The 13,639-nt window shown below is 47.6% G+C and overlaps 1 protein-coding gene across 3 annotated transcripts in view; it reads left to right on the top strand.

Moving 5' to 3' along the window:
• The window catches only part of SLC38A3 (solute carrier family 38 member 3), a 76,432-nt gene that overhangs the window by 47,071 nt on the left and 15,722 nt on the right, over nt 1-13,639 (top strand). For all 3 annotated transcript variants that reach the window (XM_035106000.3, XM_088662149.1, XM_088662151.1), the window contains 5 exons: nt 4,779-4,852; nt 6,107-6,199; nt 6,400-6,481; nt 10,946-11,028; nt 11,523-11,581. In XM_035106000.3, coding sequence (XP_034961891.1) covers nt 4,779-4,852; nt 6,107-6,199; nt 6,400-6,481; nt 10,946-11,028; nt 11,523-11,581 — 391 coding nt within the window. The remainder of the gene's footprint in view (nt 1-4,778; nt 4,853-6,106; nt 6,200-6,399; nt 6,482-10,945; nt 11,029-11,522; nt 11,582-13,639) is intronic.

The following is a 13,639-nucleotide window of genomic DNA, read 5'->3' as shown; positions in this document are numbered from 1 at the left end:
GAGGGAGGCCTCAGAAACAGTGCCATCTTCATTTTTGCTTGGAAGGAGACATCCTGTGCCTTGGCTAAAGAAACTATGGCTTGACAGGCTGAGGAGAGGCAGACTAGACGCCTCAGCACTGTCCCTGGCTGAACCCTGCCGTACGTAGTCAGGCAACGAAACAGAAACTCTCCACAGGGTAGCTGAGCTCCCCAGGCCTTGGGAAGGCTGCGCAAGCCCAGGCTTTGCCCTTACGGCCAAACAGCTCATACAGGATAGGGAGCTCAGTCTGCCAGCCCCAGGCAGCTTCTGAAGCACAAGGCAGATCACTTCAGCGAAAGTACTCCCTCTAAATGGCACCAATTCGGTCCTGCCCTTGTGAATACACAAATCAGACTGAGGAGCTTTTAAAAAAACTTAGTAGAGGGTGGAATGGAAGATCAGCACGGTGCACAATCCAGTGGCCTGGTGTTGAATGGAGCAGCAGATGCAGAATTCCATGAACCTCAAGATTCATATATAACAAAAAAGGAACACAGTCTAGCCCTCATTGCACTACTCCTGTATGAATGGAAGGAGGGTTTGTGGAGCCAGTCTTTGAAGCTTTCTAGTTTTTTGTTCTTCATAGATGTGGAGATGCTTGCGCATCTACCACAGAACCTTGAACCACAATAGTTCCCATATATAAATCTACCCATCCACTCCCTATGCTCTTAAGATCACCTTAGAGAGCCCTATTCTCACTTTCTCAGGTGAGAGAGGTGGCTTCAAGGCAAAGCGTCTTCTTGGTGTTTGCCCTTTATTGTAGAATCTGCGTGGAGGAAGTGCCAAAGTTTCGTCACTACTGAGTTTTTGGAAGCTGGTTAGGACCCAGTTTTATAAACTGCTTAGTTCTTGCTGCTTAGTTCTGTTTATAAGAATGCTATGGACTGGTTTTTGCTGGGCTGTGGCCTATTCCCGGGTTTTATTCCATTTGTTGCAGTTTGTACTGTCTCACTTTATTTGTCAAGCCACTTTGGCAGCTTTCAGGCAACAAGGCAGGATTTGAAATGAAATGATTTTGTTTGATTCTGCTTTAGATGGCCACCGCCGGCTTCAAAAGTCGCATCTACGCATGTCCGGAAGTGCATAGAAGCGACTTCCGGTGTCAGCGGCGGCCATTTTTGGTGCCCATAGATGGGCAGAGCGACACCGGACGTTGCGTTGACGCACTTCCTGACATGCGTACAAGTGACTTTCAAAGTCGGCGGCGGCCATTTTTGGTGCCCATAGAAGGGCAAAGCGACACCGGAAGTTACGTCGACGCATCTTCCGGTGTCACACGGCTGCCGGTTCCGGATTCTGCAGTCCAGGACTTGGAAGGTAAGCCCTGAGCATGGCCAAGAAATTGAAGCTGGGACCCATGATAAGTCAGCCTGGATAGCTTGGTTGGTTAGAGTGTGGTGCTGATAATGCCAAGGTTGCAGGTTCAGTCTCCGTTTGGGACAGCTGCATATTCCTGAATTACAGGGGATTGGACAAGATGATCCTCAAGGTCCCTTCCAACTCTACAATGATATGATCCTATGATGTTTCAACCTGGTGTGATTTCTGTGATTTGAAAGAGCTTTCTGCAAGTGCCTTTGTGCCTTACAGATGGAGAAGCTGAGGCACAAAGAAACTAAAGTCACAAACTTACACAGGCAGCAAGTGCAAGTAGCATTATGTAAGAACTGGGAGCCTAACATTCTTAAAGCATATCCAACCATTAATGCTTAAGGTGAGGAAGGAAAGAATCAAAGGTATAGGACTCTAAGAAGCTACTGCTATGGGATAACACCACCTAGCAATATTCTTGCACCCAGGAGCCACTCTAACCTTGGAGATATATATAAAGAGAGAGACTGTAGATTGAAACCATGGTGGATATATAGGCAGAAAGTACAATGAGTAGAGAGAAAAACATGCAGCTAACCAAAATAAAGCAGGCAGCTATTCAGTGTGGCTGTGATTCAGACTATGAACTTGGAAACCTTGAAAGGGCAAAAACACAGCCAACCACAGGCATCACTACAGATTTTCATCAAGAAGAGCTACTGCAACAGAGAGGGAAATTGTCAGGCATGAGCCCAATATTTTATTACAATTAGTGCTGCTGCTGTTATCGTTACCTGCCCTTCTCTGTAAAATCCCAGGGCAAGTTACCTTAAAAAGAAAGTATTTTAGTACAATAAACTAACCCCACCCCAAAATACTACAAAGAGATCACAATAACTGAAGTGACAATGCCTCCTGCCTCTTTCAGAATTTGAATTAAAAAGGTTGTTGCTTCAGATGAGGAAACGCTGGCTTTTGGGCTATATATATTGACATCGGTGTCATTTTCTTCTCTGTCACTCTTTTCAGGGAATGGGTGCAACTCAGTGTAGCGCTAAGTGGGGAGAACAAGGTCTGCTCATGCAGTGGGACCTTCCCATCTCTCCCCACCCCACTCTCTTGTTCTGGAGGTTCCCCTGGTTCTCCAGAGCAGATTTATGGAGCATGGGAGATCATGAGTAGGGGAGAAGGGCAGAAACTCCTGTTGCATAAGCATACCTTGTTCCATGTATGCTGTAATTTAGCTGAATCCCACCCATTCCTTCTCTGCCCCATCACCTCTATGTTTTGTGAGATTGAAATGGGGTGTGTGTCTAACAACAACAACAGTTTTATTCTTTGTACCCCACCCATCTAACTGGGTTGCTCCAGCCAATCTGGGCATCTATATCAGGGGTCCCCAAACTACGGCCCCCGGGCCGGATGCGGCCCAATCGGCCTTCCAATCCGGCCCGCGACGACCCCCGCCGCCCGCTGCCGCCGCCCGCTCTCACGGCGCGCGGCGCAGCGACGATCTAAAAAATCGCAAAAAAATCGCCGAAAATCCTTTGTGCGCATGCGTATGGGCCTCTCCTGACCCGGAAGAGGTCATTTCTGGTGCACTTCCGGGTCAGGGGAGGCCCATACGCATGCGCACAAGCGATTTTCGGCGATTTTTCCCCCGCACGTGTGCGCATGCGCACGGGCGCGCACTCCCCCGCCCTCCGGCCCGCTGCGCGCGCACTCCCCTGCCCTCCGGCCCACCGCGCGGTCGGCGCGGCGGGCACCGGCCCGCCGCACGGTAAGTCTGGGGACCCCTGATCTATATAATCTGAGAAACAGGATGCTGAAAATTTTAAACACAGAGAAATTAATGTCTATATTACTGGGGGTGGCAGAGATTGTTTATCTTGTCCTCATCTGTGCTGTAAACAAAGTGCCTGGATGTGATTATTGATTGATTTTTGTCACCCTCGTGACCCACCCTTCCTCCAAGGAGCTAAAAGTCCTACACGGCTTGGGACCCAAATGCCTGAAGGAGCCCCTCTTCCTTCAGCATCCTATCCGTGCCTTAAGATCTGCTCTTATGTACCTTTGACAAGAAAACGTTTGATGTTTTTCATGCTCCGTGGTAGGGTTAGGCTCCTGCTCTGAGCAGCAAGATCTGCCACTTCCTAATGAATAATAATAATTATTATTATTTTATTATTTATACCCCGCCCATCTGGCTGAGTTTCTCAGCATGATCCTGCTGTCTCTCTCTCTCTGTGTGTACGTGCCCATGTGTGCATACATGCAACAGTTCTTGTTCTGAATTCTCCTGGCATCCTGCCCAGTACTTGAGCCCTTGGACAGGATTGCTCACCTTTTACAAATGAATCGTTACGTAACGGAATGGCATTACAGCCTCAGCTGCTGATTGACAAGAGCCTCTGTGCATCTTCAGGGGAACCAATGGAGGATGCTTGCCAGCAGGTTAATGCTCTTATGGAGCTGCGCCTTCAGTCTGTTGCCTCTCTCCACCCCCCACCCTGTGAGCTTAGCATCAGCGACTGGGAGGAAGCAACACAAACTGGATGGCAAACTGTTGTAGGGCTTTTCCGTGGGATATTTTTGTGAAACCAATGCATGATTCTTTCTTTCTTTGTTGTGTGCAGCCTAGGCTATGCTTCTGTTGCAGAGATAGGCCACTTTCCAGGCACTGAAAAAAAGAGATGTTTTGTTCCTGCGGAAAATACGATTCATTGCAGCTGCGGTTGATATTTTGGGTTGTGATGGCACAAGTGTCATGGACACCCAGAGCATATTGCTTAGGATGAGATTAACAGCAAGTGGCACAAGTCCCCTGTCCTTAGGACTATTGTCTGTTGATATACTGCTTTCCAGCCCAAAGGCCCTCAGAGCAGTGAGCGGCATGTTAATAAAAGAAAAGAAACAATAAAAGGGCAAGATGCAGTAAATGATCACAACAACAATATGCTGGCACTGTGTTGCGAATCTCTCTCTCTCTCTCTCTATATATATATATAAATATCTCACATAAATGTGCAGAAGTTTCAGATGTTATATGGTCCCTTTATATTTGGAGAGGTGGTCATTCTTCTTCTACCCCACCTCGCCATTTCAGGACAAAGCAAAACATGGCAATGCTGATATCCCCTTTCACGAGGCTGTCTTTCCCCTGCCCACTCCCAAACACACAGCTACCCTCTAATCCATGTGGATAGGATATAGTGCTTTTGGAATTATGGGACTATTACCAAAATGTAGTTGGGATGTGCTTCAGTTGCTCCTACAGAAAGCCCTCAGAAGGTAAATCCTTAGGTGCTTCTGGAGCTGTCCAGCATGCGGCAATAGAAGGATGTGAAGTTCCCACTCCTGACTGCCTTTCTGGGTGCCTTCCCAGATGGCAGTCTCTATGGACATGCAATTTAGGTGTCACTGCTTTCCTCTTTTTCTTCTAGATTCCTTTTGACTGCTGTAGCTCTGCTGTCCAGCTACTCTATCCACTTGCTGCTCAAATCCTCAGGGATTGTCGGTAAGTACTACAAACCTGCAGTAAAGCCCACAAAGTGGGCTTAAGTTAAGCCCTGTCTCATGCTTGTTACCTTTTCCTTTGTGTTGTGGACCATTCCATCTCTGGCCTCCAGTGAATTTCCAGGGTTTGTGAGCGGAAGAGAGATCCCTGCCTGGAACCCTGGAGAACCACTACCAGCCAGTGTGGGCCATGTTGGGCTCGATGAACCAGTGTCCTGATTCAGTGCAAGGCAGCTTCCTGTGTTTCTGTCCAAAGTGTATGTATTGAGCTGCCAAAGAGTGCTCTCCATAAATGCCTTCACTGCCTCTCTGCTCAAGCGATGCCTGAATTCAGAGGGAAGGTTGTCAGCACCAGAAACCTTCACTGGAATGAAAATCTCTCAAGGCAGAAGGATGATGCAAGCAGAGACGTGGACTTTTCAGACTTCTGCCTGTGCTTTTTAAGATATGTAATTTGCACATGTTTGGTTTGTATGCAAAAATAGAGACGTTTTCATTCCAGTTGCTTTCGTTATGGATGGGCAGGGTTGGGGAGGAGGAAAGTATTAGGGTTTATCGAGATTTAAAGGACACCAAGCAAACAGGGAAGCAAAATGTTATGAAAAGCATACAGGTTGATCGTATACAGGTTGTAGAACAGCTTAAATGCTTTGATGGTCAGCCATCCCTCTGTTCCCACATCAGATCTCTAGGGAGGCAGTCAGCACCCTCAGTTTCTTACACAGCAAACTCAGCTCTCATTATGTCTCCTAGTCTTTGTCTTTTCTTGGACAGACACCTTTTCCATCTACCTGGCTGGGCAGGGAGTTCAGATAAGTCAACTCTGACCATCATTTGGGATATTTGGGCTATCTTAGGTCCCATTACAGGTGTCATCACTCAAAGGTCTCTGGTTAGCAGCACTGTATTGTCAAATCTAGGTACTGTCTTGGGGCAGCCTTCACTGATAGTCATGGAACTCTCATAGGAAATGTAATAGTTTCCACAGCCTCTTTATGCACTATATTATTCAGCAATAGGAATGCTGTAGTGATTCCACACCTTCTTGGGGCTAATAATAATAATAATAATAATAATATGTTCATGCAGACAGTTTGAATACTTTTAAAAATGACTCTTAGGTGATAATCTCGGTGTAATCCCTGTTATGTTGGCCTGAAGTCTCAGTTTGTCCAACAGTTGTGTGCCTTGTACAGATGTGAGTCATTTTGTCTCTCTCTTTCTCTCTTGTCTATTAATTTTTGGTGTTGTCTAGGAATCCGAGCCTATGAACAGCTGGGCTACAGGGCTTTTGGAACTCCAGGGAAATTGGCAGCTGCCGTTGCCATCACACTTCAGAATATTGGAGGTAAGGAGGCCATGGACAGGAAGCGGCTAGGGAGATGGCACAGAGACACACACCAGTTTCCATCCCAGGAAGGCTTTCTGACAGAAAGCGTTGTGTAGGGAGGAGCAAAGTGGGCCACGGTGGTGTTCCCAAGCATCTTTACTCCCCTTCATCTGAATGGGACTCTTTTGCACCCTGTTAACTTCTGTCTCCTTCCCTAGCCATGTCCAGCTACCTGTACATTGTGAAGTCTGAAGTGCCTCTCGTCATCCAGACTTTCCTCAACCTGGAGGAGAAAACAACGTAAGTATCCTTCTCCCTTTCGCTTCTGCCTTTGTCTCTCCTACTTACCTACCCAGACAATTTCTGCAACCGCCATGGGCCATAGCATCACATGGCTGTGCTCAGCAGAAGGTGAACAGTTATGGGGTGTCAGAGCAACACCTCTCGTCCTCATCTTTCAGGTACCGCTATCTGCCTTGTTCACTCTCTGCCCTTCTTCCCAATGTCCAATGGAAGAGCCTGACTGACGCAAACTGTCAGTGGGGGACAACTGGCAACCCCTGTCCCCCTTTTTTACCTAATCCTGAGCCAGGTGGCTGATCTGCTTCTGATTCTTTTGTGGGCTTCCCCTATGGACCTTGCTGCTTCACATGACATGCAGTAGCAAACACTCACATTTCCACCACATCTGTATATGGCAAGGAGCTGTGTAGCCAAATCCAGTTCTGTGGCGCATATACTGCTATCATCCTTGCTGCAGGAGAAGGGCTATAACTCAAGGGGATGGGCACATTCATTGCATGCCAAAGATCCCAGGACCAGGCCATGGCATCTCCAGGTAAGGCTAGGACTGCCCCTTGCCTGAAGCCCCCAAAAGCTGTTGCCAGTCCGTGTAGACAGCACTGAGCTAGGTGCCCCCATCGTTTGACTTGGTATAAGGGGTCAAGTATACCCATCACCTAACAGAATAGAATTGGGTTTCTGAAACTTGGGTTTCCAGCTGTTTTGGGGCTACAACTCCCATCATCTCTAGCTAGCAGGACCAGTGGTCAGGGATTATGGGAGATATAGTCCAAAAACAGCTGGAAACCCAAGTTTGGGAAACTGTGGATTGGACTTTAGCCATGAGATTGTGCAGAGGGGGGAGCCAGGCAGTGGCAGTGTGGAGGCTTCTGAGGAATGAGGCTGTGGTGGCTGCTCAACAGGCCTGCCTTGGGCTTTGCTGTATGGCAAGTTAGTTTGGGCACACATTGTGGTTGTGGCCACCGACAGACCTGCTAGAGAGGCTGTCCAAGAGGCAAACCTGGAAGGCAAACAGGTTTCCTTTTGGTTATCAGCCCAGTGATGGACCCTCAGGGGAACGGGACTGTAGGCTAGTGCAGGGCCTGATAGGAATGCCCAAGCTGCCCCTTACCAAGGCTACTTCCTACATATACGTAGGCATCTTTTCCTCTCTCACAGACATCTTCCCCCTACCTTTATTCATTCTCCTCCCTCCCTGCTTGTGGCTCAGCTCTAGCTAACATCTCTCGCTCTCACAGCAGAGGGATTTGCCTCCTGCTTAGCAGCCTGTCCCAGGGATTTCACGGCATTAAGCCACTACTATTTTTGATTGACGCCGGCGCTGAATAAACCCTCTGCATGGGATTAGACCAGAGTGAACTTCCAATCCTTGCACGATGCATCACTTCCTCCTCCGCCCCTGCCCTGGATGCAGCAGCCCGAATCATGATTCTGCTCACAGGCTGAGTGGGCTCCAGAAACCCATTTGCCATGCATCACATTTAGCCTGTGTGCAAGGCATCAACCTTCTCTGGTTGCTGAGGGGTTAATGCAGTGAGTTGGTATACCCTAGAGCAGGGTCAGCAACCTTTTCCAGCCGTGGGCTGGTCCACCATCCCTCAGACCATGTGGTGGGCCGGAGTATATTTTTTGGGGGGAAATGAACGAATTCCTATGCCCCACAAATAACCCAGAGATGCATTTTAAATAAAAGCACACATTCTACTCATGTAAAAACACCAGGCAGGCCCCACAAATAACCCAGAGATGCATTTTAAAGAAAAGGACATATTCTACTCATGTAAAAACATGCTGATCCCCGGACCGTCCGTGGGCCGGATTGAAAAGGCGATTGGGCCACATCCGGCCCATGGGCCTGAGGTTGCCTATCCCTGCCCTAGAGAGTCCTAGGGTATGATCTGATGATACACACAGAGCCGTTTTGTTGAAACTCAGGAGGGCTGGGTCTGGTCAGTGCCTGAATGATGGGAATCCCATGGACACTACCTTGATTTCTTTGATGGAAGAAAGGGTCGGGGGATATAAATTTAATAAAAAATGTGCTGGTTCACCATCAACCATCAGGGAATCTTTCACTCCCAAGTGTCTTTGGTGCTCACCTGAGAAATGTCAACAACATCCTTCCTTCCCTCTGTGTGATGTGCTTAGTCCTTAGGGAGGTTTATGCCCAACTGGCCATGGAAGGGGTAACCCAGTCAGTCAGAATAGTAACACAGGTGCCTTGATGATCTGATAGTCATCTCTTGCTCTGCCTAGTTTCCCCTCTGGTCGTGCCCATTCAGCCCCGGGAGGTTGCCCATGGGAGAATGTGGCAGAAAAAGCTTCCCCCACCCCCTGTACTAGGCCCTGCTTTATCTGCTGACTTAGTATTAGGAGAAGCCCCCTGCTGCTGTCGCTGCTTCCCCGTATTGGATACATTGGACAAGACTGAATGCAGACCCTTGGACCGTACAGTGGGGCAAATAATTGTGTGACCTGGGGGCCCTGTGCTTTGAGACTCATAATGCCTGACAGGAAGCAGAATTTCTTTACCCCATGCCATTTTCAGTAGTTCGCCCAACCACCACTACCACTTCTCTTTTGCTTTCTTTTCTCTCTCTCCCCTCCCCCTTTCCTTTTTAAAGGCTCTCCTTTTGCCTTTGTGAATTTCTGTGCTCCAGCCCTTTCCCCCCCTTAACCTCCCCGCATAGAATAAAATAACCAACACAATCCTCCCTTCCAAAAATCTTAATGCAGATTGGGTAAGCATATTGTTGTACCGATTACCTTGGAATAGTGTGTTTTGGTTGCATGCTTTATATGAGACGGGGCAGAATTCTGAGTTGCCTGCCGAAAACCTCCTCTGCCTCACAGAAAGATTCGTGAGATCTTGAAAGGCCATGGGACATATGGGGTGGTGGGGAGGAGAAGGTCAGCAGTGGGTGGGGAGAGGCAGGAGAGACCAGAGACCCAAACCAACCTGCCTTGGAACCGAAAGCAAAGCCAGCTTCTTGCTTCACTTTAAGCTCATCTGACTTTATACACTCTGACAGGGCAAACAGCTATAGGGCTCTGCCTCTCACAGGGAAAGGGACAGATTCAGCAGGATGAGTGGTAGTCAGTGAGGCAAGTTACATGGCTTAGCTTCATGCACACAGCACAGCCACAGCTGTCCCCTGCAAAGAGGAGGGGATTCATTCATGAGACAGGGAGGTTTGTGTTGCCTGGGCTGTGCTGAGATACAAGGCAGATCAAAGCTTGACGCTGGCTTTCATGAGAGCCTCAATGTCCAATGTACAGGGTCACTGCTGCCTGCCCTGCAGGCTCTGTTAGGCTTGGCTTGACCAAACAACACTGCTGTGTCTGGAAGGCTAGGACAACGTTGCAGTATTTTGCTTACATTTACACTGTATTGCCCCCCTTAGAGCACCCAATTCCATGTCCCATTGATTGAGAACTTAGTATGCCAACGTAGTTTTATATTTTCTACTGTTTTGGTACTTTTTTTTGATAAGCAGTGTACAGATTTGAATAAATGAGCAAATAAAATATTGAATCGCCTTTCCTCCAGAGAGCTCAGACCACCATATTGGGGGTTCTCAGGTAGACCCTCGTCCAACGAATTTTCAGTTCTGAGTCCATTTTCAGGTTTGGGGAGTAAGATGATGATGATGATAATAACAATAATTTATTTATATCCAGCCACTCTGGGCGGCTTCCAACAGAATATTAAAAACACGATAAAACATCAAACATTAAAAACTTCCCTAAACAGGGCTGCCTTCAGGTGTCTTTTAAAAGTAAGGTAGTTCTTTATTTCCTTGACGTCTGATGGGAGGGCGTTCCACAGGGTGGGCACCACTACCAAGAAGTCCCTCTGCCTGGTTCCCTGTAACCTCGCTTCTCGCAGTGAGGGAACTGCCAGAAGGCCCTTGGAGCTGGACCTCAGTGTCCGGGCTGAACGATGGGAGTGGAGACGCTCCTTCAGGTATGCTGGGCCGAGGCCGATCCCATCTGGGATTTTGGTGCTTAGTTGTCCATTATCCATTTCTAAGTAGAGCTGAAATTCTATTTTAGAATGTTAATTCAAGCGGGTCAAGTTTTAAAACCCTGCAAAACTGCACCAAAGTTCAAGTTTATGAGGTGATGTCAGAAGAAAATCTCCAGCATCTGGCACAGGAGTCAGTAGAATGGAATGAAGTTCCATTCCTGCTCCAGTGTCTGATACTGCAGAGTTTCTCCTGACATTGCCCCATGCAAATTTATGCTTACTGTGTGAACAAAACATGCCCCGTGGAAAGCTCAGCGGGGTCTGAGGGCACAGGATGTTGTCACCTTGGTGAAGCTCAGCAGGCCTGGGCCTAGGTCAGGGCCTGGGTGGAAGCTCCAGGCCTTGCGTCACCTGACAATATAAATGTACTATTAAGAGTTTTCTCATCCAAAGGCCTGCAGAGGATATAATGTTGACCTTTGTCATTCCAGGGACTGGTACATGAATGGGAACTATCTAGTCATCATGGTCTCTGTCAGTATCATCCTCCCCCTGGCCCTCATGAAACAACTGGGTAAGTCTCCCTGAGCAGCAGATGGGAACGACGAGCATAATCTCAGGAATTTGTGTCTTACCTGCCGTTTATGGAGTGTTACCAACAGCTGCTTCAGTGGGTTTGTTGTGCAAAAGGGTGTGTGATCACATTGGGAGAGATCCACACAATATTCATATATATGCACATATTCCTCAGCAGCCTGAGATCACACCACAGGGAAATGGCTCCCATGCGACGGGGTGGGTGGTGAAGGAGGCCTTGGTTCTGTCTAGTCCTGCCAGAAAGTACACAGAATCACCCGTTACTCCACAGGTTCCCCATCCAGACCTGAGAGAGTGACAGAGGGTGATCCATGAACCCAGAAACCTGCCATTTCTCATGGCAGTTTCTGCACCCTAGGGTACTACTGTCTTTGAACAGAGTTGGGGTCTATAACACCTGAGGAAGTGGAGAATGATCCATTCCAGAAGTATTTCAAGTCCCCTGCAACTTTCTGTTTCCTCTCTTCCCAGGTTATCTTGGTTATGCCAGTGGTTTCTCCCTCAGCTGCATGGTGTTCTTCCTTATTTCGGTGAGTTGTTGAACAACTGCTTGTGTTACCCTCAGGTCCCCTCAGTAATTTTGAGTTGTTTATTTCTTGATAGCACAACCCTAGGCACATCTTCTTAGGCATACGTCACGTTGAGTTCAACAGGGCTTACTCCCAAATAAGTATAAAATGGTGGTCTTGTTATTAACTGATGGCATTTTTATATTGCCCTGCTACCTCCTAGGAGTTTGGTGCAACATATCTGGCCCACCCCTCTGCCCTCATACCACTTTTATCCTCACAACAACGCTGCGATGCAGATTTGGCTGAGAGATTGTGAAGGTCACTCAGTGGGCTTCATGGCTGGATGGAAATTTGAACTCAAGACCCTCCCAATTGTAATGCAGCACTCCACCTATTACACACCATGTCAGCTCTGCAGCCAATTATAGGCCTTTTTGGTTGCTACTGTCAGCTCCCTCATTGGCATTAGTTGCTTGGAGATCCAATTAAGAGTCTTTGAAGGGAAGTGGAAGAAGACGAAGAAGACAAAGGAGAAGAAGAAGAAGAAGAAGAAGAAGAAGAAGAAGAAGAAGAAGAAGAAGAAGAAGAAGAAGAAGAAGAAGAAGAAGAAGAAGCAGAAGAAGAAGCATACTTTTGTGAAATGTTCATTTCAGAAGAAGAGAGTTTGGTGTAGTAATGAAGTATTGTACTAGGACCAGGATTCAAATGCCTGCTCAGACATGAAGCTCACTGGGTGGTCTTCGTCCAGTCACCATCTCTCAGCCCATCCCAACTCACAGGGTTGTTGTGAGTGTGAAAGCAGGATAGGGGAAAAGGGAAGCGTGTCTGCTATCCTGAGCTCCTTGGAGAAGGGCTAAGATGAAAAAGAGGGGGGGAAAGATCCCCACTGGCAGGATTTTGCACTTAGGTTCCATGGGAACAGAGCTTCAGAGCCTGGTAGTACTTGTTGTGAAATCACCATTCTCTTGCTAGTAGCCAGCAGTCTTAATTGAACCTGGTCCTGCCAGAGCCTGAACCTGCTCTTGAAATGCCCCTGCTTCTGGGCTGCATCCACACCAGTAGGCTGACCAAAGAGCAGAATTCTGTATCAGTTCCTGCTGCAAAGCTTGGGTGATGACTCCAGTTTTGCAAGTGCTATTGAACTGTCAGAGTGGATAGTGAGCAACATGCCCCCGGCCATTTCAGCAACAGCCAGCGAGAGAGAAGCGTCACAGCATTCTTGCTTCCTTGTCAGCAACACTGATCTATTTCTGGACAAAGAAGAAGCCTCGTGCCGATGCGCAGGGTGGAGGGAGAAAGCCAAGACCTCAGTGAATGGGGCTGTCCCTGCTCACTCAGTCCCACAATTCACTGGGAAGGAGATGCAGGCACAGTCAGTGGGGTTTTGTTTCCCTGTTGTCTTTTACACCCTTTTAAGCTCCCAAGAAAAGCCAAGTCTTAAACTTGAAGCAGTCATTTAATCACACAGAATACTGCTGCTTGAAAAAACAGCCACAGGAAGTATTCATAGCAAATTAACTCACATCCTTCACCCTGGCTTCTCACCAGGACAACTACCCTAAAGGAATCTTGCTTTTTCTAACACCCCATTTCTATAAATATGCAAAGCTGTGATATCTTGCAGAATATAGCTGCAGCGTGATTCTCACTTGGGCCACTTTGTCCTGCTTGTACTCGCTGTTCTAATGGGTTGCGACCAAACATTAGGCACAAACGGTCATTCTGACATAGCTACCCTGTTTCTCCTATTTTAAGACGTCATAAAATAAGCCATAGCAGGATTTTTAAGCATTCAAGGAATATAAGCCATACCCCGAAAATAAGACATAGTGATAGGCACAGCAGCAATACCGGCCATGGCAGGAGGAGGAGGAAAAAAATAAGACATCCCCTGAAAATAAGCCATAGTGTTCTTTTTTGAGGAAAAATAAATATAAGACGGTGTCTTATTTTCGGAGAAACATGGGTAGCTAGCACGATGGTGACCCAAATGCTTTTAGAATGCCTTAAATGGGAGCCCTCGCCATTCCCATCTCCACACCATCATTTTTTTTCTGTCAGTGTTTGCACCAGCAC

The sequence above is a fragment of the Zootoca vivipara genome, chromosome 2 (genome assembly GCF_965207765.1).
Source record: "Zootoca vivipara chromosome 2, rZooViv2.hap1.1, whole genome shotgun sequence".
Taxonomy (NCBI): Eukaryota; Metazoa; Chordata; class Lepidosauria; order Squamata; family Lacertidae; genus Zootoca; species Zootoca vivipara.
The sequence above is the reverse complement of the archived record's forward strand: the minus strand, read 5'-3'. Positions and strand labels throughout refer to the sequence as shown.